This window comes from Rhinolophus sinicus, chromosome 9, assembly GCF_057876585.1.
Source record: "Rhinolophus sinicus isolate RSI-liver-muscle chromosome 9, RSI-T2T, whole genome shotgun sequence".
Classification (NCBI taxonomy): domain Eukaryota; kingdom Metazoa; phylum Chordata; class Mammalia; order Chiroptera; family Rhinolophidae; genus Rhinolophus; species Rhinolophus sinicus.
In genome coordinates this window covers 9,886,224-9,908,083 of record NC_142509.1, presented here as the reverse complement: position 1 = coordinate 9,908,083, position 21,860 = coordinate 9,886,224, and the positions used below count along the sequence as shown (strand labels likewise).

At 42.8% G+C, this 21,860-nt stretch overlaps 1 protein-coding gene across 1 annotated transcript in view; it reads right to left on the bottom strand.

Annotated features, from left to right (window-relative positions):
- Positions 1-15,828, bottom strand: part of SNX19 (sorting nexin 19) — a 38,419-nt gene extending 22,591 nt beyond the window's left edge. The window contains exons 1-8 of the mRNA XM_019713974.3: positions 13,607-15,828; positions 11,690-11,828; positions 10,571-10,671; positions 10,334-10,453; positions 8,345-8,475; positions 6,817-6,913; positions 6,150-6,330; positions 3,570-3,699 (exon numbers count right to left, since the gene is read on the bottom strand). Coding sequence (XP_019569533.3) covers positions 3,570-3,699; positions 6,150-6,330; positions 6,817-6,913; positions 8,345-8,475; positions 10,334-10,453; positions 10,571-10,671; positions 11,690-11,828; positions 13,607-15,292 — 2,585 coding nt within the window. The 5' untranslated portion in view covers positions 15,293-15,828. The remainder of the gene's footprint in view (positions 1-3,569; positions 3,700-6,149; positions 6,331-6,816; positions 6,914-8,344; positions 8,476-10,333; positions 10,454-10,570; positions 10,672-11,689; positions 11,829-13,606) is intronic.
- Between the last annotated feature and the right edge of the window lie 6,032 nt (positions 15,829-21,860).

Genomic DNA, 21,860 nt, shown 5'->3' with positions numbered 1-21,860 from the left:
GGAAGCACAATACAACCAGAGCAAAGTCATCACTACAAAAAAATTACTTTCAGCATCTATTAAAACAGCCCAAGTCAATAATTAGAGGGCCAGGAAATAATCTGACAGGAAAAACTAAAGATTTAGTTTGAGATAACTTTGTATCTGGGGCTCTTGCAAAGGTACACAGTTTTCTACAGAAGCTGGGCGTAGAGAGAGATCAGATGTAAGATACGACAAGGCACCAGAGGTAAACTGAAAGAAAGACAAGTTTATGGAGCAAAGGAAAAAAACTGTAATCTGTGTTTCCTGAGAAACTATGAATGTTAACTCTGCTTATCTTTTTCTGAACGGGAATAGGATGTAGAAGAGATACCCAAGGAAGACTATACGATCTCTGACCCCCGAGTACTTTAAGAACGAAATCAGAATATGCAGATGGAAATGAATTTATATGGTACCATCATATATATGTGTCCCCGAGGCCAGTTAGATGGAAAGCAAGAGAGATTAGATGCGAATAAGGGGGCACAGGGACTTTCAGGTGAGGCTGGTTGTAGTGGCCACTGCTTAGTGAGAAAGCTTGCACAGTGGGAGGCAGCATGGAGTAGTAGCAAGTACATGGGTTTTGAGGTCACGATGACTTAAGAGGAATCTTGGGTGTGGATCTTACTAGTTCTATGATTCTGGGACACTTATTTAATCCGAGTATCATTTTCCTAACCTGTAAAATGAGAGACATATGTCTCTCTCATAGAAATGCACTGCACATTAGCATATAAAGTACATAGCTGCTTACCTGATATAGTTAGTATTTAATAAATGTCAGCTCCTGTTGCAATTGCGTGTGCCGTTTTGGTGGTAGGTCTGGAGTTTCCCTTCAGATACAACCAATATCAGAAAGACCCTTTTATCCATGTGTTACAGAGATATGCCCACAGAGAAAAGGCCCCTGAACGGTCTCCACTCAGAGAACACCTAAGATTCTGGAGTAACCGAAGGGAATAGTGGAGGCAAAAGAGTTCATGGTCACCCACTCCTAATTGTCCTTAAAGAGGATGACACTCCCACCTGGCAGCACAGCACTCTCCAATGGCCCCGTACTCTGCCCACAAACCTTCTCCTGACCTTTCCTGGGAGACGGTTTGTAGAGAGGTCTCTTTTGTAAGAAAATGGTTCCATGGCCTGGCTTAAGGTCCAGAGCTGGCCACTTAATTTTCTCCCGGGCGCACTGCTTGCTGGACTCCTTAACCTGACATTCTTTTCCTCTTCCTCTCTATACACACCCTGACGACATACTTTTCTACTCTAACTTTGCCCGTAGATCACAGAAACGTCTCCTGTTTGCCCTACTTTTTGTCAAACATTCCATCTCCACGTGCCCTGAACACACACACACATACTAGCTCTCTCTCTTACTCTCTCTCTAACTAAGAAATCCTGACGCAGATGCCAGGAATGCGTCTGCTGCCCTTTTGACACAGACTCTGATGCCATCTTGGGGCCATGGGGAGGGCAGAGCCACGGGACGTGGCCTTCAGCTACTCTCCTGCTGGCCTGGCTCGTATTTTTATCCTGGCACTGCCTGGGTACCCAGGGAGGGCACTAGTCCAGCTTCTCCTCATTCCTTCACTCTGTATCAGGACTCCATAGTAATCTTACCTCGTACCTTGGCTGCATCTTCCTGCTCAAAACCTTCTACCATCAATGGAGCACAGTACATTTCTCCTCTTCCCCTCCAACCTAATCTATGTCTGTGTACTTGTCCAATTTCCTGAACCTGATTCTGATGCATGCAGGGGTATTGTCAAGTTTCTTCTGTTTTCCGATGTGAGCAGTCAGCACAAGCTGGATTTACTCCTTTGCTTACATAGCCACCTCCACTTTCCTCCCCTCCCTTTGTCTCTAACTCCAAATAAGGAGTGTTCCTTCTTACATAATTGGATGTTCCCAGCACAGAAGCTGACATACGAGGTCAGGCGCGCATGCATGCAAGACTACCCTTTGACTTAACAATGCCTTTTTTGGGTATCTAACTTCTCTTCAGCTCCCCTCCCCCACTTTCTCCTCACCATCAACAATCAAGGGAGATTTATTAAGCCTGGCTCAGATCAGAACTCTCCCAACCCTGGCTTAGGAGGGGTCATGAGGTTGAATTTACTCTCTCTCTCCTTTTTTTTTTCTGTCTGACATTGGTTATATCTTAAGGCAAACTCCGGGGGTGGAGTGGGGGGTGGGGGGGTGGAGGGGGTGAGGTGGGGAGAGGATGAACACTTATGATTTGGCAGCAGTCCCTGGAGTTCAACGCAGTCATGTATACAGATCTTTTAAGGAAGCAAAGAGAGTAAACAAAGCTGGAAGCAGAAGAAATTAATTTACCTTCTTGGAGATGATAATGCTGGAGGTTAGAAAATAGTAACATTTTAAGGAGGAGTTGCATCTAAATCTAGATGGCTGTACTATCCCTGATAACTGCAGTGTGTTCATGATAATTAGAGAAGTGGCAGTAGCCTACCTCACTTGGTTGCTGTAAGAAAATATATATAAACAGAGGTCAGGTGCTAGCATATGATAAGCACAGCAAATATAAATGCACCCCCTTCTTTTACTTGGTCTTTTTATGGTTCAAGCTTATTAAGCCTCCTGGTTCTATGTAACTTTGAGTATGGAAGAGGAGATTTAACTGCTTGTTGTTAATGGGTTTTCTACAGGTTGTAGAATAGATACACAATTCTTTTTTTTTAAAGAAGTTTTTATTTTTGGAGTGCCTATTAGCATGAGCCACATGCTAACAGAACAGGTCAGGATTTGGCTTCTTAATTTGTGATCTGACAGGATGTCTCATGAGAAAGAAATTTAAAAAAAAGAGTGGCCAAAGCTCAAGCACTATGTGTGTCTGTCTGGTTCAGAGCCAGTGTCTCTGGCATTCTTCAGTTTAGCAAAGTTTGCATCAATTTCATGCTTACTACAAAGTCAGCAGCTAAAAACTCCATCTGTGTACAAATCTTTCAGGAGATTCAAGTGGTATTGGGAATCACAAAGCCTGAATTATAAAATCCAAGTTTCAAATCCAAGTATCCATCTATTCCTTACCATCCTTACTGAAGAAGTCAGCAAGTACTTCTTCAGTTGTGAATATTTACACCCCTTTTGGAGAAAATAATCTTTGAGAGCACCTGTTTTTTCCTTCTTTTTACTATTTTTATTGTCATGGTGACTATATTTTGTCACTTAAGAGAAATGTCCACTGAAACAAGGTGAAGGGGCTTGGGAGTATAACAGGTGGAGAATTGATCCTGGAGTTGGGAAGAGTTTAGCTGAAGTATTTTAAGATCACAGGCAGTGCCTGTAACTCAGTAGATTACACCAGAAGTCTTGCAGAAGCAAACTCATTCAAACTTTAGACAACAAGGTGATTAAACAAAGCTTTCTGATACTCTCCAGACAGTCTTCATCCCTGGACCCGTATAACAGAGACTCTATCTTCCCTTACGGCCACCGGTTTCCTGGACTCTACCCTTACACTTTCTAGCGGAGAATTCAGCACCACAGCCAACACCTCTCCAATGTGAAGAACTCACCAGTCTTACCTCTGAATTAGGGTCCCAAAGATAAGATGAAGAACTTTCTGCATGTTTTCTGTACATAGCCATCTCCACTGTTCCATTAGCAGCAAGAGGAGCAGATCCAGGGCTGTGTCAGCTAACTCTGTCTCTGTTCCTGGGGAATGAAAAGGCATCAAAAGGAACTCAGAAGAGACCCAGATTTGAGGAATATGTTTCAACGCACTAGGTCTTCTCCATGTTTATCTCATCGCGTATTTTTGTAATCCTTCAGTTCTTAAATCAAGTTAAGAGATGTTTATTCCATATCTAAAAAGTTCGGTGATAGGCTCTGTATTTCTTTAAAATTCTTTTATGTTCCTTAATCACTTAGTAAATATTTTTTATCTTTGTAAAAGATTTTCCATTTAGTTATTTTGCCTACCCAGCTCCTGTTTCTTTTGTATTTCCCCCAAGGAGCTGAATATATTTTGTTCCAAGTAAGTGCTCAGAACTGGTGAGTAACTGGAACTGGCAAGGCCCAGTCTTCCATACTTGTATTCTACTCGCCTCTACAAAGCATCATGGAAATCTTGTGGGCAGCAGATTTGGGAAAGGATTTGGGATTCATTCTCCTGTTTAAAAAGTGCTTTGAAAGCATCTCCATTACACAGAGCTGTTGGGTTGGGATCCAGGAAGCTTTAGTTTGATCTTGAGATAACATACGGTTTTAGGAAAAGCACTACACCTTTCGTAAAATGCCATGACAATTTCTGATTTATTTCCTGTTTCAAGACTGGAATGGCCACAAATAAGCTCACAATCACACTAAGCCAAAGTCTCCTAAATAGATGTATTTTGTGGATGCAAGCATCTGTTTTCTAACCCCACTCAGGGGGTCCTGTATCACTTCTGATCTGGCTCCCAGGAGACTTTCCCAGGAATACATAATGTTCTAGAATGAATCTTAGCTATCTGATGCTACTGCTGTATTTAATGTTATCATTAATCAACAAAATAATTCTGTTAGTAGGACCAATGTGTACTCCCTTGGTTGGCTTGCTCAAGCTCTCCTCCCTTAAGGGTTCTTTAGAACATGAATGACCAGATTTGTATACATCTGCTCGAAATGTAACCTACTTTCTTCTTTAATCCCATCCAATATATATTTTCTTTTTTCCGCACAGTATTTCAAGGGGGCACAGAGCTGGTATGTTTGCTTTCTAGTAATTTGCTCAGAGATGGGATATTTAGTGCCTTGGGAAACAGCACCATCCTCAACCTCAGTCATTCTCTTCAATTCTATTGTTTTCTCAGGTTTAACATACATAGAGCTGCCACCATGTGGTGACAATTAGTTATAACAGTTAAAAAAGAAAGAGCAGACAAGGCACCAAGTCCTCTTAAAGAAAATAGTAAATTTTCTATCAATGAGCATCTCGAGTCTCTCATGGCTAGAAGAAAGGCTCAGGTATAAACTATTCCTCTATAGAGATATGAGGTTCAAAATTTACAGGCTTGACTTGGGCTAGAATTATATTTATACTGTTTTACTCATTCCCCCTTATAATTTCTTACGGTTTTCTGATGCCTTTGGTGTGAAAACACTTCATTTAATTAACAAGTGAGATATGTGTGAAGAGATGGGGTTGCAAACTCCATTTCTCACATAGTTAAGCTGAAGTACACAGAGCAGAGGTGAGGTGACTGGTCAGGGGCACCTGAGAAAAAATGATGAAATAAGCCTTTTTATTTTCCTTCTGAACCCAAGATTCTATGATCTTTCTTTTCAGCAGAAACCTGTGTCTTCGTGGAATTAAAATGTTTTCTTCTTATAAATTCTAGCTCAGCAAATGTACTAATATCCAGGGTTCCTAAATTTTCCTTTGCATTCTTCTGGGAAGCAAACCTGCCCTGCCTCAAATGCTTATAAGGACAGAGCAGTGCCCTCACCTCTTCTCCTTTCCTGCTCAACGATGGGTAACTAGGTGGTGTCACTTGCTATGACAATAAATAAAACAGAAGGAATAGATTCAGGAAAAAAAAGATGAATTCCATTTTGCACATCTTGTATTGTAGTGGCCTTATGGTATATCTCAATGGAGATTGCCAGTCGGCAATTGGAAATACAATACCTAATATTAGATACCATAGCATATGTATTAGAGTTGAAGCCGATAGTATGAATGAAATCACCCAGGATGTGTGATGAGTAGTAACAAAACCAAAAATAAAGCTCTGGAAGGCTAATAATGGAGCCAACAAAAGGGACTGAGAAGGGAGTGACCAGGAAAGTGGTACCAAGGCAGAGATAAAGGGAGTAGTTCAAGGATATGCCAACGCATGCCAAAAAAAGAACTTCAACAAGATAATGACATTATAAGCATGGATCTTATCTTGCTGGATTGGGACTCCCTGTTTTCATGCCCTGTTCCTCTGCTTGACTCAGCTCTGGGGACTTCTTTGCATCCCAGCACTCAGCACAGTACATCAAACTCTGGTATTTAACACATGGCTTGCTTAGCCAAACAGAAGAGAAATTAAAGTGACGAATCCTAACTATCGTAAGTACCAAGTGGACTGTGTCCTGGCTCCCTTCTCTGTGGGAGCAGAGATCTCGTCACTTACCTGGATCACTGTTGCTGAGGTCGTGGGCTGGCATGGCTGCATCTGACAGGCAATCATCCACACATTTTTTGGGGATATGTTCAGGATCTTCTTCTGGGGCTTCTGCTGGCTGCATTTCTAATAACTTTGTCTGTTTTTCAATAAAGGATTCCATCTCAGACATGGACAGGATCTCTGACTCCTGAAAAAAGAGCCAGCTGCACATCACAAAAAGAATGCGGAAGTAGGAGAGCAACCGAAGCACTTAGGCTTTCCCTGTGCCTTCCCTGCAGAAGTATCATGAGTATAGAACCCACGTGACTTTCTGACCAACTTAGGAAAGTTTTCATTTTTTACTGAAATTGCAAGAAAAACAATGCCTTTGTATTGTCACTTGCTGCAAACACTTTTGAATTACCTTTTCCAGGAACTGTTTTTCGTTCTTATTCTGTCATCCATTATCCCATACCCATAATCCTTGAGAAGCCAATCTACCAACCCAGAACAAGTAGGAATCACAAATCACTTGGAGAAAATACTTTTAGAATAAAAACGAGAGATCCACATGTTGGTAAGTCCTTCAGCTAGGCACGTAAGTCCTTTCTGACTTTGGAGGATGTCTCAGGTGCTTAACTGCAAGATCAACATTCCAGCTGTTAATTCCAGGAATTCTATAGGAACTTCTTACCACATTGCCTTCCTGGAGACAATAGAGTATCTTCTCATGTGCTTCAGTTATATTCAGTGTTGGAGCAATTTTACTGGATGAGAACCTCAGTCTGGACCTTGCATAGAAAACAACAACAACAACAACAAAGAAACAATGTAATTCATGATCTAGATTCCCATACAAAGGGCTGACAAGCATTAGTATCTCAAAACAAGAACACCTATACTTACTCTGGGAGCTTACTGTGGTCAGAGTTGCCAGAAGAGACCTGGCCCTGAAATCCCCGACAATATATATTCTGGCAGTTCTTAATATATAGTGCAAATCTTGCACTAAACAATGTCTACAATGCATTTGTGAGGGCTTCTGTTAATGTAAAATAGGAACCAGTCTGTCACGGTTGTTGTATTCCCATAGGCTAGAAGAGTAGCTAGCACGTACTACACACTCAGTAAAAAACGTGTTGAAGATTAAATAGACAAGTAGCATAAACTAAGGTTTTTGTTGTTGTTGTCAGTACCCTTTTTGCGTATTCACTTATTCCCCTTGTATTCCAAATAAAACCAGGGAAGGAACCACAAGGGCTAACCTCAGTGTTTCAAGGTATAGGGTTCTTTATTAGCACAGGCCCATGGGCCCCCTTCAACGTATGGGCCCAGTAAAAAAAAGGCTAAGAACTGTGTTATTGCTGGCCTGTGAAACATGAACATAGAAACAAAGATAGACAGCCAGACGGACAGACACACACATACCCTGAAAAGGCTAAGAACTGTGAGTCTGTTAGTGCTGGCCCATGAAATGTGAACACCGAGACTATGAGACAGATAGACACACACAACCCAAAAAGGCTAAGAACGGTGAGTCTGTTATTGCTAGCTCATGAAACATGAATACAGACAGTTAATCTGTCAGACAAACACACACAAACACTCTTCATCCCTCATGCCCCCACATTCTCTCTCTCTCCATAATGGTCCAGATACAGATATGACGTTTCTAGTAAGGGTAAGTATTGTGCCCTTCCCTTCCACGTGTTGGCGTTGAGTACTACCAGGGAACATCTGGGACCCTGGTGCAGGAGAGTGGCAGCAATACCAGTTACTAAAATGGGCCCTGCAGGTACCCATTTTAGTCCTTTCTTGTTTATTACTGGTATATGCAACTTCTAAACCAAAATTTCCAGAAATGATGGCAAATAGAGATCAGTTGTAAGACTTAATTCTTAATATGAGAGAAACACCTCAATTTTCCAGGAAAATAGAAAATATACATATTATAGAGTTTTCCTTCTAGTCAAAAATCCTGGTCAGTCTGGGTTCTTGGTTCCCATGGCAAGACAAACATTTAGCAGGGCTGCCTATGCAGGATCTCAGGCCGGTTTGGGATGAGCACTGAGGAGTCTGAGGTCTGGCATTGCATAAAAACTAGTATTATGACCCACCTCCTCTCTTCTGGGGCTTGAGAGCTGGGGACGGGCTTTAGCTGAGGATTGGGGATCAACCTGAGAGTTGGGAAAAGGTCCCTGGGCAACTGATGGGCTTCTCACTTGCTAGCCTTCTTGCCTTCTGTCTGGGGCTTGCTTTCTGTCTCGGCCTCACTCAGCTCTTCTGTGGGGCTCTGGGGTTCAGAGCGAGGAAATGCTGTCTTCAAGGTGTCCACGATAGCATTCACCACCATCTGCAGGGGTCAGAGGTGCAGGGTCAGACAGAAAGCACTGAATGAGCAGTTTTGTCATGGTGCTTCATGCAGTCAGGTCGGGTAGACAGCCTGGCTATCTAGTGGAGTCTTAGCCATCAGTATAGTCAGACACCAGCTATCCTCCCTTCTCTCTACGGCCACAAAAATCTTTTTTCTCACAGAGTTAAGACAAACAATGCCATAGAAAAAGAAACCGAAATAAACAATAGGATAAATAAAAACCTGGGAGTTCTGCAAGCTAGTGAAATGCTTTTGATTTTCAATTCCTTTGTACATAAAAGAATGATTTTGTTTCCAAATTGATGATCCTTTTACCAAGATGTGAATAAGGAGAAGTAACATAGGCAGGAATATGTGGAGAGTGAGGATTATCAAATAAGAAATACAGTCTAGAGGCATATATAATGTAAACATGCTCAGTAATTCACACAGAATAAAAAATTGGCTTTTCCAGTTAATTCAAATAATTTCTTTAAGTATAGAAAGAAAAACAAAAATCACTTGGATCAAAATTAAGAAATATGAAGTTGACATAAACTTCTCTACTCATAAAATCTAAATAAAACAATCCTCAATGAAAAGTAAGAATTATCTCTATTTTTCAAAATGGGAAAATGACATACAGATATTTGCTAAAAAAGAAAATTTGTACAAACAAATGAAACCCTAAAATATTGAAGAAACACTTACTTCTCCTTCAGTGTCTCTCACTAATTAATGCTGCTGGCTCAGAGCAGCATCATGATGTCTTTAACTTCCTCTCGTGTCAACCCTCTACAAGGAGAACAGCTAGCTCAGCTAAGACACAGCTGGGGTGGTGGAGTAAGAAGACACAAAAGACTAAGGCACAACAAACCAGGGAAAGAACACAGAAGGTAGCATGAATGTGCATAACGTAGCTTAGAAAATAACTTGCTCTCTAGGCTCACAATATTGTAGTCTGTAGGGAGGGTCCTATTCTGTCTTGTTCACTGTTCTATCATAAGCAACTAGTACAGGACATGGCTCTAAACAGGCAATCAGTAAGCAGATGCTGAAAAATCAATGAAATAACACGTCTGCCTGGAACTCTGCGATTTCACCCCGTGTATCACTTTCAAGTTTCCTCATAGCATTGAATGTCTCCTAACTCTTACCACATGAAATTCCATGTTATCGTTTTATCTCCTGAAGTCTAGATGAGAAGAGGGAGACCCCTCTTCTGCCAATGCGTCAGTGTTTTCTAACCTTTCAAAACATGCCATCTTTTGATAAACAGAAAACTCAGATGTCTGCCTTAGGGACTATGAAATCAGTTGGTAATCATTGCTTGTAGGCTTCAGTCAGTTACACAAATGTTCTCCTACCATCTCCACAGGTCCTAAGACAGCCTCTTGAAGAAGGTGCAAGTCTTCCCATACTGCTCTCCGACAGAGAATCATTACATCGATCTACATCCAGCTTAGTGTCCTGTCTTAGGGCTCTCGTTCCTGAGTGACCAATGCTGGGAATGACCTTCAGCTCCAGAACAGACCTTCCGGCCCCCACCTATCTATGGAGGTATAGATCTATCCTTATATACCTCCACTAGAATAACTATGTCATGTCACCCACAGGGAATATGTGTACACTTACAGTGTCAGGGGTACTGTCTCCTCAGAGTTGCTCACTATCACTCAGCAGGTGGATGATCCAACCAATATTTGGGAACAGGTCTAGCTGAAACTTGTAGTCATGTCCTACTGACTCCTCTGTGCCGCCTCTCACCACCGCCCCAACGCCCCACCGCCCTTAGTTTTCAAGCACTGCCTCCACTCTGATGACAAACTACGGCTGAGCACGGTGGCCCTGCTGTTACCTTGTCTATTCTGGAGACCATGAATGGTTTCTTGACAAAGGCAATACGAGCATCTGTGTTCAGAGCCAGGAATTCCTGTACCTCCTCACTGTTAGCAATCTCAGGAATGGCACAGAGTTGCTGCAAAAGACACAAGAAAGACTTCACAAAGAGAAATTTCAGTCCCCGGATCTCTATACCTTGGCTTGGAAGTCTGTGGGTAGAATGAAAGCAAAGCTCCAACAGAAGGATGCTGACCTTTAGGAATGATTCCAGGAGGTTTTTACGGGCTTCTACTCTGTCACTGTCCATGTTTCCAAATGGAAGATCTGGAAAGAGCTTTTTAGGACCCTTCACATCTTAAAAAAAAAAATAAAAGTTCATTCACTTAACATTCACTGAGAGCTATTCCACATAAAACACGTCATCTATGTAAAAAAAAAAAAAAAAAAAAAAAAAAAAAGAACTGTTACAATATATTTCCCTGGGATTTTATTTCAGGAGTTTCAAATATACTCCAGGGATATAATACAACTTACTCTCATTATTGTTAATATTAAGTTGTAAGAGACCAAACGAAGGAGGGCCCTGAAGTCCAGTTGCCCAAGTTTACATTGAGGCTCTAATTATCCTATAGTAATGACCTTAGAAAAGTTGCTTAACCTTTCTTTGACTTTCTTGTCTGTAAAATGAGGATAATAGTATTTATGTCATAAGCTGTGATAAGAATTCAGTGAGCTAATATGTATAAAGTGCTTAGAAGAGACCCTGGCATATATTTCAAGCTTTGCTCAGTATTAGCTATTGTTATTTAAAAAAATGCATTAACTGAAATCCACAATTTATGCCTAGACTTATTAAAATGTTTATCTGGGTGACCATCAGCTTTAAAAAAAACAACAAAATAGCTGCTTACTAGCTTATATTTAGAGTTAAATTTCATTGTATTTCTTATTGTCAATGTGTTTATGGCACACACAAAAAAGCATGGTTGTTACAGGAAAGTAGGCAAGGATTTCTGGATAATATTTTAATATTTAAGAGAAATCAATCTATGAACCTGGAAAAGTTAGTTTAACTCTTCATGCTATCTCGTAGACATAGGTGGAAATGTGAGTTTCTTTCTTAAGCTCAAACTAAAGGGGACCCCAGAACAAAGCATTCAGTGGCAAAGGAGTACCTCAGAATGTGACCACTGCTGTCTAGCACTAAAACCTAAAACACATGCATGCAAAATGGAGGGAGCACAAAGGACCCCTGATGCTGCACTCTTCTCCTCCATCCCTCCCCACGAAACAATAGGCCACCAGCCTCTCAGATCAGGGTGGCCAGATGTGAAAAGCAAGCAGGCAGTTCAGGGCTGGGGAAATTCCTGACTTTTGATGAACTTTCGTAGATCTGATTTCTCCTCCAGACGGGTCTGCAGATTCAGGAACTCGCGGTAGCGGCGATTCACAGTGTGGTAGGCCAGCTGTTGCAGGCCGCTGCTGTTCTCACCATCAAGGGCTGTCTCATACTGTTGAATGAACAAACTTGTTTACTACATCAACTCAATGGCCACACAGTAAGAGGCGCAGGGGTAAAGGAAGGGAGATGTTCTTATTCTGTTCCTGAACCTACTAGATCTGAAGGCTGCTCTAAATTGTAATGAACAACTCAAATTCCAAGGGTGGGTGAATTAAGGAATGAGATGCATTTCCCAACATACATGGCCCAGAAAGTAGAAAGTGAATGTTACTGCTCTCCCCTCCTTCCATATCAAAGCTCCTTCCCATACTTTACTTTCACTTATAAAAATGGCTGAATAAATGTTTTTCGAATTCTAAAGACAGGGAATAAAACAGAAGGTACAACACTGATAAAAATGATACTCCCTTACATCCCTCAATTATGGGGTTGTACATTATAAAGGGATAACCATTTTGCCATTATATTCAACCTGTAATTATCTATATTAGTTGGGGACAGAACAAATTATTCAAAACAGCTGATGAACAAAAATAATGTGTTTGCCTGTAATGCACTAAAGGGACATGTGTTTTTGTTCTGCTCAGGGCAGGTTAATTATTATTCTTGGAGCTAAACTGAAATTTTTTCCCCTAAGTACATGTCATCGGTATGATTAGAAGTCATGTGAAGATTGGAGATGTTGTGGGGGGTCAAGGTTTGCTGTCTTCATAGCTTGGAGGGTCAGTATGTGGGAAAAGACAACTTGTACTGTATGCTCCCCCAGAGACAACACCCTGAACAGCATGAAAACTGCAACTTTGTACAGGGGAAGACTTTTTGACTGAGTAGTTAAAATACAATGAAATACTGTGGAAGAACTATGTTCTTGTTCTCATTAGGAGCAGGTTACCATTGTTTGGTTGAGGTCATTATACTGTGGGCAAGTGATGGAAGAAACAATCTCCTTGTTGGTGGGACTTGAGGCTGATGTTTTAAAAATTTCTAGAGCCAGAAAGAAAAAGAGACATATGTGGTACGAGCTGACACGAGCAAAGTAGTCCCTCAGACCAGTAAAAGGCCTAGGTAATAGACAGGTGGAATTCCAGGTGGGGCTGTCAAACTTGGAGCATCTTGGAGTTATAATACTTTCTGTGGAATATTCTAGTCCTTAAAGGACACTCTCTGATACTGATTAATTCCCAAATCTGGCTGCACTTCAAAGTCACCTGGGCTTCTTTTTAATTATGCAGATTCCGATAGACTCTGATGGATTCTGAATGACAATTTCCAAAACAGGGTCCCAGAATTTAAAAAAAATGAAACTCTCCAAGAGACTTGGAGGCAGCCTGTTCTAAAGCCCATTTTAGGGAATTGCTGCTCTAATCAAAACAGCCATCTGATACATGAATCCCTTTACATCATTCCTGCAAAACAGTTCCCACTTCTGTGCTTCTGTGCTTAAACATCTCTAGGAATGAGGAACTTTCTGTTTTCCAAGTATATATATGGGAAAAAAAAACGTCCTTCCTAAAACAAAGTAAAAAAGATAGCAGTATTTTAAAAAAGAAAGAAATTAGCAAGGAAGAAGTTTGGAAAGAGAATTTCTGGACAAGGCTCCATACATTGGGAACCACTGAAAAATATGACCCTCGATATCCTAACCACCCTGAGGTTCTAAGATTTGCGTGAGTATTGGCTAGAAGTCTACTCTGCTTCACAAATGAGCTTCAGACTCATAGCAAACAAAGTAAAAGTAGCCTCTCTCCCTTACTCTAGCTTCACTGACTCTGCTTTCCAAACCAATTCCAAGCTCAGAGTGTGTGACCACAGTTGTAAACCTGTTACCTTCACTGTGTAGAGTGTGTAGGGGTGAAATCCGGTGCCACTGTGCTCTCGAGCAGTAATGGTGCCAGTGATGCGCAGGTTCTGGATGACAACTGGGCCATCCGGGCTGCTCAGGGGCTCAAAGCTGAAGGTGGCTGAGCTGAGAGGACCAGTTGGAGACGAAGAAAGCAGAACCTGTGGTAGACTAGGATCTAGGGAGCTGACACCATTGGTAAGATCCTTCTGTAAGCATGAGGGTCGTGGTGGGCAGGTCCTTTCTGGACTCGCCAGTAAAGTTGTAAGAGAGGTGACATCCCCTCGCTCTACCTCTTTGTCTGCTGTGTCAATCTGGATCTCTGGGCAGGAATTCAGCATGGAGACCAGCAAGCCTGTCTCTGTTTCTGTTCCTGGACCTTCCTCAGCCTCTGCTCCTTCAATTCCTTCAGATCCCTCACCATCCTTACACTCCAGAGATTGGGAACCCCCTAGGGCACACAGGGCGTCCTGGATCCTGTCAGACAGGAAGTTGTCTGGGGTCATGAGCATGATGGTTTCTTTGCCCAGTTCAGACAATGGAGACTCCAGCTCTGTGTCTTCACATAAGAACAGAGGGCCTCGGATATCTGGCTGTAGGAAATGAGATGCATTGTTTCCTCCTTTTCTTTCTTCTGGCACTGCCCCCAAATCTCCCTGTATAGCTTCATGGCCTTCTTCAATGTCTGGGGAGGGGTGTGAAGGTCCCTCTGGCTCATTGCAGGTTAGCAGCACTGGGGCTGCTGCTGGAGAAGGGGCTCTCACTTCTGGCAGACTCTGTACCTCAACAATCAGTGGCAAAGATGTGGGCACTGAGGGTTGTTCTGGGGCACTGGCTGGGCAGAGTGCGGGATTACTGCTGGCCTTGGAAAAGATGCCCACGAGCACAAGGTGGATCCAGTCAGGGTCTGACAGCTTGCTGATCAGTGGTAAGATCACATTGCACGTAATGAGTTCGCCCACTACATAGCGTCCTGTCCGAGTCTCCAAGTGGGGCTTTGGAACCAGTCCTTGCAGCAACAAATTCACTATGCCACGTGTATAGGTGACCTCAGCACTGGGGCTTTCCACAGCAGGATGGGGGGCAGTTGCCTGGCAGTAAGCCTCCCAGAGTCGGGCGGGCTCGACTGTACCCCTCTGCTTCCCTGCTGTGGCCTCCTTTGCCTGAATATAGCTCTGCAGGTGACAGCCACAGAGCGTGAGAACCCTTTGGGCAAGAGCGTGCCTGTCCACCATGCCCATCCTCCTCCGCAACTCACGGGCCAGCCCTCTCATGGCGGCCTCCATTTCTTCCTCGAAGGCTGGCTCCTGGCTCACTGAGCGATACCAGGACGACACAAAGTCCCGAATGACCATCTGGATGGTGCGGTTGATCTCCTGTCCCAGCTGCCTCTCCGCTTCAGGGTCTGGAGGACAGATGGCCATTGGGATGAAGCGTTCCAGGTGCAGCCGACCCGAAGCCCCCACAATGGCGTCGGAGCCCAGCCATCCTCCCAGCACCACCAGCAACGCAGACAAAAGGCAGAGAAGCCACACATTGACCAGAAAGTAGATGACGAGGAGCCAGCCGACCACAAACCCCAGAGCCATCAGCTTTCGGCTACTGCGGTGACTGCGGCCACAGCTGGACAAACCCGGGGTCTTTTGTAACGAGGATAATGCCTCTGCCTTCATGGCTGGACGGACCAGGGGGCTGCCCGAGACGACAGCCCTCCTTCTATTTTACCTCGGAGTCAGGGAATGGGGCATCGCTGTACCCCGGATACGAGAACACCTGGGTGCTATTCAGGGCCCCGTCCGCGGCTGTGGCGCTCGACGTCCTCGTCACCGCGAAGCGACAGCAGCAGCTCTGCGTCTCGCTCTCGCGCCGGCCCCTTCAGGAGGACACGGTGCCCGCGAGGAAAGCTCCGCGGCCTTCATAAGCCCGGGTCGGAGGGCTTCCACGCTGCATCAGGAGGGCGGCGCAGGTCTCTACAGGACCCCTCCCCGAACACTTACAGCCGCCGAGGACGGAGAGGGGAAGGACCGGGGTACGCATCGCCGGGGCGGCGCGCCCAGACTGAGACCGGGCATGCAGTGCATTCAATGGTGTCTTCTCCGCTGGCCTCGCAGAAGTCCTCCGCCCGGCTGGGGCAGCCCAGGCGGGTGACTGCGCTCCGCGGCCCGGATTCCGTCAGGGCTGCCGGCCGGTGGCCGGCGGCGACAACTTCCGGGTCGCGGTGGGCGAGCGCAAGGTATGCTGGGAGAGCGGCCCAGCGCCTTGAGTCTCCGTGCTGCCTGGCGCCCCCTGGTGTTGAGGAGGCGCCGTTACAGCACTATCGCAAATTGGCTTCAGAACCTGAATAGAATGCAGAGCGCCGAGTCGCCAAGAATGTGCCCAAATTTCCAAAGTAGGGAACTCTCAGAAACTCAGAGTTCCAGATCTAATTATTAAATGAAGTCAGACAACACCTTTTACTGCGTAGGAAAAACTCTCAATAATTCAGGTTATTTTCATCCCTTGTGGGCATTTTTTCAATGGCCTGACGCATTTTAGTATTCATCTCTCTTCCCCCCATCGGTGTCAGTCCCCCACCCCCACGCCCGCTGTACTCAATACTCAGCTCTCTGAACTTCTCAGGAATTGCAGAATACAAGGCATAAAACATTAATACAGAGATAGATTTATTTCTTAATTTTCATATACTGTATAGCAAAATCATATTTGTGATTTGGAATTATTTGCTGGTGGCATTACCCAAGCAACCAAATATTTTGAGAATATGCTGTATTCAGTCACTGTGACAGGTAGTGTGGAGGAGCACACCTTGTCCTCTAGGACCTTGCAGCTAATGGGGGAGAGGAGTTTTTGGATGGTGAGTGGATAGCTAGCAATGTAAGTCACTATGGAATATAGTGAAATGCAAAATCTTACAGGTATTCAGGGGAATGAAAGATCACTGTGGGTTGCAGTGGTTAAGGGGGACTTCATAGAGAAAGCTTTTATGCTTAACCTTCAAGGGTGAGAGCTTCTTTCTACTCCCCTCCATCTCTCTTTCCCCCTTCCTCCCCAAATATATAGGAAAAGAAAGCAGAGGTAGAGATGTCTTTTCAGAAAATCCTCTCATATTTCCTTTGGAATGTGGCCTATGTTTGATTGTCTTTGATTTTAATAAATTGTCCTTTAGTGTCTACACAAACTAAATTACCTATAGGAACATTAAATATCTGACCACGCATAAGGCTTCATGTGAAGCCGGCTTCCTTCCCCATCTTGGTCCCTAGGAGCTCTGTCTGCAACGTGGCTATACTTTTTATTTTGGCACTGGACGTACTTCATTTGTATAGAGCTGCTTATGGTTGCCCATTTTCAGCATTCTCCATGTTGTTAGCAGCCTTTCATCATTATAGTATTAGTCCCCAGATACTTTAAGGGATCTTCAGGCAAACTCCCACCAAAAATTGTACCAACAAAAAGCATATTTCGGCTTCTACTCTCATCTCCATTTCTACTGTTGGGGTAAATATATACATTAAACATATATACATATATATATATACATATACATATACATATACATATACATATACATATACATATACATATATATATATATGTATATATATATATATATATTTAATGCAGAAAGAACCATCATTTAGATGTGGGACATAATTAATGACTGTCATTACTAAAGCAAAAAGTTTGATTTAGGATCAAAGTGTCCACGAAGCAGACTGGACACATCCCTGAGATTCCAGAATGCTAGACAGTATTTCCAGCATTTCTGAGATTGCAGAATGCTGGTCACTTCACTGCTGCTCTCCTTCCCACAGAAAATGAACATAAGAAGTGTGTACTACCTGTATTGGTGCTCCCAGACCATTCCACGGTGCCCAGGGGCAGTCAGAAGACCCCAATAATGCTCTGGAGAAACATTCCTGCTACCTAATTGAGAACTGAAATAAAGAAGTGGATAAAGGAGGGACTGACAATGAGTCTGAGGACTTCCCATGACAGTTCAGAGAAAAAACGGCGCTTTAAAAAAAAGCTCTGCATCATAATCTGGAATGTTCAAGAAAGTAAGAAACTGACCTTGTAAGTGGGCACTGTGCCACCTAACCAGATGGTCTGAAGCACCAAGGTAGCCAAGAGTGCCTTCCTGATTCTGAAGTGGATTTGATGAAGCAGGACTCTCAGATAAACATGCCAGTGCCCTTGCCATTTTGATTGGTGTGAGTTTCTGCCTAGGGGTCTGGGTCAAACCCCAGTCTCCAAACAGCCTGATCATTAGGAAGAGGTGAGAGGCAGGCCTGACGTTTAGTGGTGATGATGGTCTGTACACGGTATGATCAAGAAATACAGTGAATATTTAAATTTTTAAAAATCACAGTAAAAGATATTGTCATTAATCCCCCTCACTTCAAACACACTTATCCCGTTGTTCTTGCCACTTTCTGAAGCAGTTCTGGAAGTCCTCTTTCATGAGAGTCTTCAGTTGTGCTGCCTGCCTCAATGTCCTGAATCGATTCAAAACATTTACCTTTTATGGTCATTTTGACTTTGGGGAAGAGCCAGAAATCACATGATACCAGATCTGGTGAATAAGGTAGATGAGAACACACCGTAAAGTTTTTATTTGACAGAAATTGCCGTACCAGAAGCAATGTGTGACACGGAGCATTGTCATGTTGGAGGATGATGTAAGGACACGCATGAAAGAGGACATCCAGAACTGCTTCAGGAAGTGGCAAGAACTATGGGATAAGTATATTCGAAGTGAATGGGAGTATTTTGAAGGGGATTAATAGCAATGTGTTTCTTTACTGTAATACATTTTAAAAATTTAAACACCGTATCTTTTGATCAAATCTCATATGTGGTGGGGGAGGCTACTTGGCCACATCACTCAGTATCTCGATAGGTCTTTCCTTCTTATTTTTTCTCAAAACATTATAGGCATAGTGCTAGAATGCTGGGAATAACAAGACAAATCAGACACTGTAATTCATCTCAGGGGATTCTCAGTCTGGTTAAAGGAGAGAGACACACAAATGAATAAATATAATTGAACATTATCATGTGTGGTATGATAGTTGCAATAGACGTTTATACAATAAAATGGGAACACAAAGCAGGGGTGGTCAGCTGGAGAATTGGGTGGTGCCAATAAAGATTAACCTTAAATTGGAAAAAGAAAAAGAAGAAAGTTATTTTAAGTGAATGTAGGTTAGAGAGTGCAAGGGGAAGAGGAAAAGAAGGACTTTTAGGCAGAGGCAGCAGTGACAAAACAAGCAGGGACAATGAAAATAAGGGGGACTGCAGCAAGAGGCCATGCTAGAGATAGCTCATGCCACACCTCGAATTTCTCTCAAAAACAGAAGTCAAAGTAACTTGACTAAAGAGAGGGTTACTAATGGGGTAGGTGACTTGAGAAGAATTGAGGGTTTGGAATTACTGCTATGAGAATTAAAAGAAGGAACTATTGAAAATCATGTAAAAGAATAAAGAGGGACTGAGGGCCTATCTGAGGTTAAATATGAGTTTTTAGAGACACCAAAACATAGTGAGTTATTTTCTCCTGTGACATTTAGCATTTTCAGTATAGGAGAAAAGAAAGCAGCAAGTTGGTCTTTTGCAACACTTGATGTTTCAGAGTAAATGAAATAAAAGGATAAGTGGTTAGGACCTTGAGATTCTGAGAACAGAGCTGTTAAAACTTAAAATCATGATGTCTTCATATCTAGGAAAACAAATGAAACCAGGAGAGATATAATCAGTTGTGAGAAGAGAGTTAGGTGTTCTGGAAGAGTGAATGAGTCAGGAAAACAGTTTGTGGTCATAGTTTCATCTGTTGGAGACTGTGTTGGTTTCCTTTTGCTGCTCTAGCCAAATCACGACAAACTTACTGGCTTACAGCAACATAAATTTATTCTCTTACAGTTCTGGAAGTCAGAAGTCTAAGATGGGTTGGAGGCTGTATGGCACAGCCTGTTTTCTTGTCCTTCCCAGCGCCTGCATTCCCTTGCTTGTGGCCCCACATTACAGTGATCTCTGCTCTGCTGTCACATCCCCTTCTCTCACTCTGACCCTCCTGCCTTCCTCTCATAAGGACCCTTGTGATTACATTGAACCCTCCTAGATAATGCAGGATAATCTTCCCATCTAAAGAGTCATAACTTAATCACATCTGCAAAGCATTTTCCCATATAAGGTGACATAGTCACAGGTTCTGGGTATTAGGATGTGGACATCTTGGGGGAGGGGCATTATTCAGCTTACAGAGTATTTAGAGATGAAAACATATTTGTGATGATGAAATCTGGGTGTGGCCAAGTAATAAGTTCCTGAAGTAGGGCATGGATTACATGTTAGGATTGAGGAAAAAAATTTGAATCCGTTTTTGAGGAGGATGATATATATACATGGGATTAGAAGTTGCTGATGTTAGGGTAGGGAGGAGGACTGTGGTCTTGGTACAAACGTTCTTAGTAAATGAGAAGACAGACCAGGAGTTTGATAGATGATGTAATTAGAAGAGTAGAGTATGGTAATACAAAATAAGAGGAGGAAATTTGGCCTAAATTGGAAAATAAGTCATTGGAAAAAAGCCATGAAGAGCTTGAATGTTGCCAGGAGCATCTCCACACTCTGCTGGAGAACATACGGCCACTAGAGGACAGCAGAGAGCACGGCATCTTAAGGAGAAATTGTATCTCATTTACTCATTCACTCGTCTATTCATTCATCCAACAAGCATTAAGCTAGAAATTGGAAATGCAAAGATGGGGTTGATTTGGTTGCTCTTTTTAAAGGATTTGCAAGCTAGTACAAGAAACAGATACTGACACAATGTAAAAAGTGCTATAAAAGAAATATGTCAAAATATGGGAATGCAGAGAATTAGGGAAAGTTTTACAAAAGAAGTGACATTTGAGTTGGCCTTGAAGGATGGGTTAAATTTCCCATGAAGACAAGAGAAACAAATCTCTTGAGGACTAAGAAAAATATGAGGAATACTGAGTAAATTCCTGTATTAGTTTTCTAGGACTGTTATAACAAAATACTATAGCCTCGGTGGCTTAAACAACATAAATTTATTTCCTCATAGATCTGAAGTCCAGAAGTTCAAAGTGAAGGTGTTGGCATGTTTGGTTCCTTCTGAGGCATCTCTCATTGGCTTGCAGATGGCCAGTCTTCTTGCTGTGTCTTCATATGCCCTTGCCTTTGTGTGTGTGCCTCCCAGGCGTCTCTCCCCCTTCTTTAAAGATAGCATTCTTATAGGATTAGGCCCCACCTATCTAACTTCATTTAACTTTAACCACCCTTTTAAAGGCCTGTATTAGTCAGAGTTCTCCAGAGAAACAGAACCAATAGGATGGGGAATTACATATATAATGATGTATATCTACACATATATACATATGCAGATGTGGATTTATTACGAGGAATCGGCTCATGCCAGTGAGGCTGCGAAATCCCACTATCTGCCTTGGAAACCTGCATAACCAAGAAAGCTGATGGTATAATTTAGTCTGAGTCTGAAGGCCTGAGAACCGGGGAGTCACTGGTGTAAGTACCAGTCCAAGAGCCAGAGAAGATGAGATGAGATGTCCCAGCTCAATCAGTGAGGCAAAGAACAAAGGGGTGAATTCCTCCTTCCTCCTTCTACCTCTTGTTCTATTCAGGCCCTCAATGGATTAGATGATGCCCACCCACATTTGGGAGGCAATGTGCTTTACTCAATCTACTGATTCAAATGTTAACTCTTCCACAAACACCCTTACAGACACATCCAGTAAATGTTTAATCTGGGCACCCTGTGGCCAACCAAGTTGACACATAAACTTAGGCATCACAAGGCCTTGTTTCGAAATACAGCCACATTCTGAGGTGTACTGGGTGTTAGGACTTCAACATATGAGTTAAGTCCATAACAGGTCTTAACAATTAAGACCATAACAGGTCTTTTCTACCGGTAGGTCATCTGAATGGTCACATTTTGATAATCAGGATACCGAAAAAAAGATGATAGTTTTAATAGTTCTCAAGATTTGGTTTCATGGTATTTAAAAAGGGAAATAACACTGAGCTGAAAGTTACAGAGATTTAGACTTAAATTCCATGTCTGGCTGTACAGGATACTAAGTGCTCTAATAGACCCTCCCACTGCAAAACAACTAGATCCTGAATAGAAAACACTTTTTGGTGAACTAATAGGCTCATAAAAGGACAAGAAGTAGTGATGAGTTCAAGGTACAC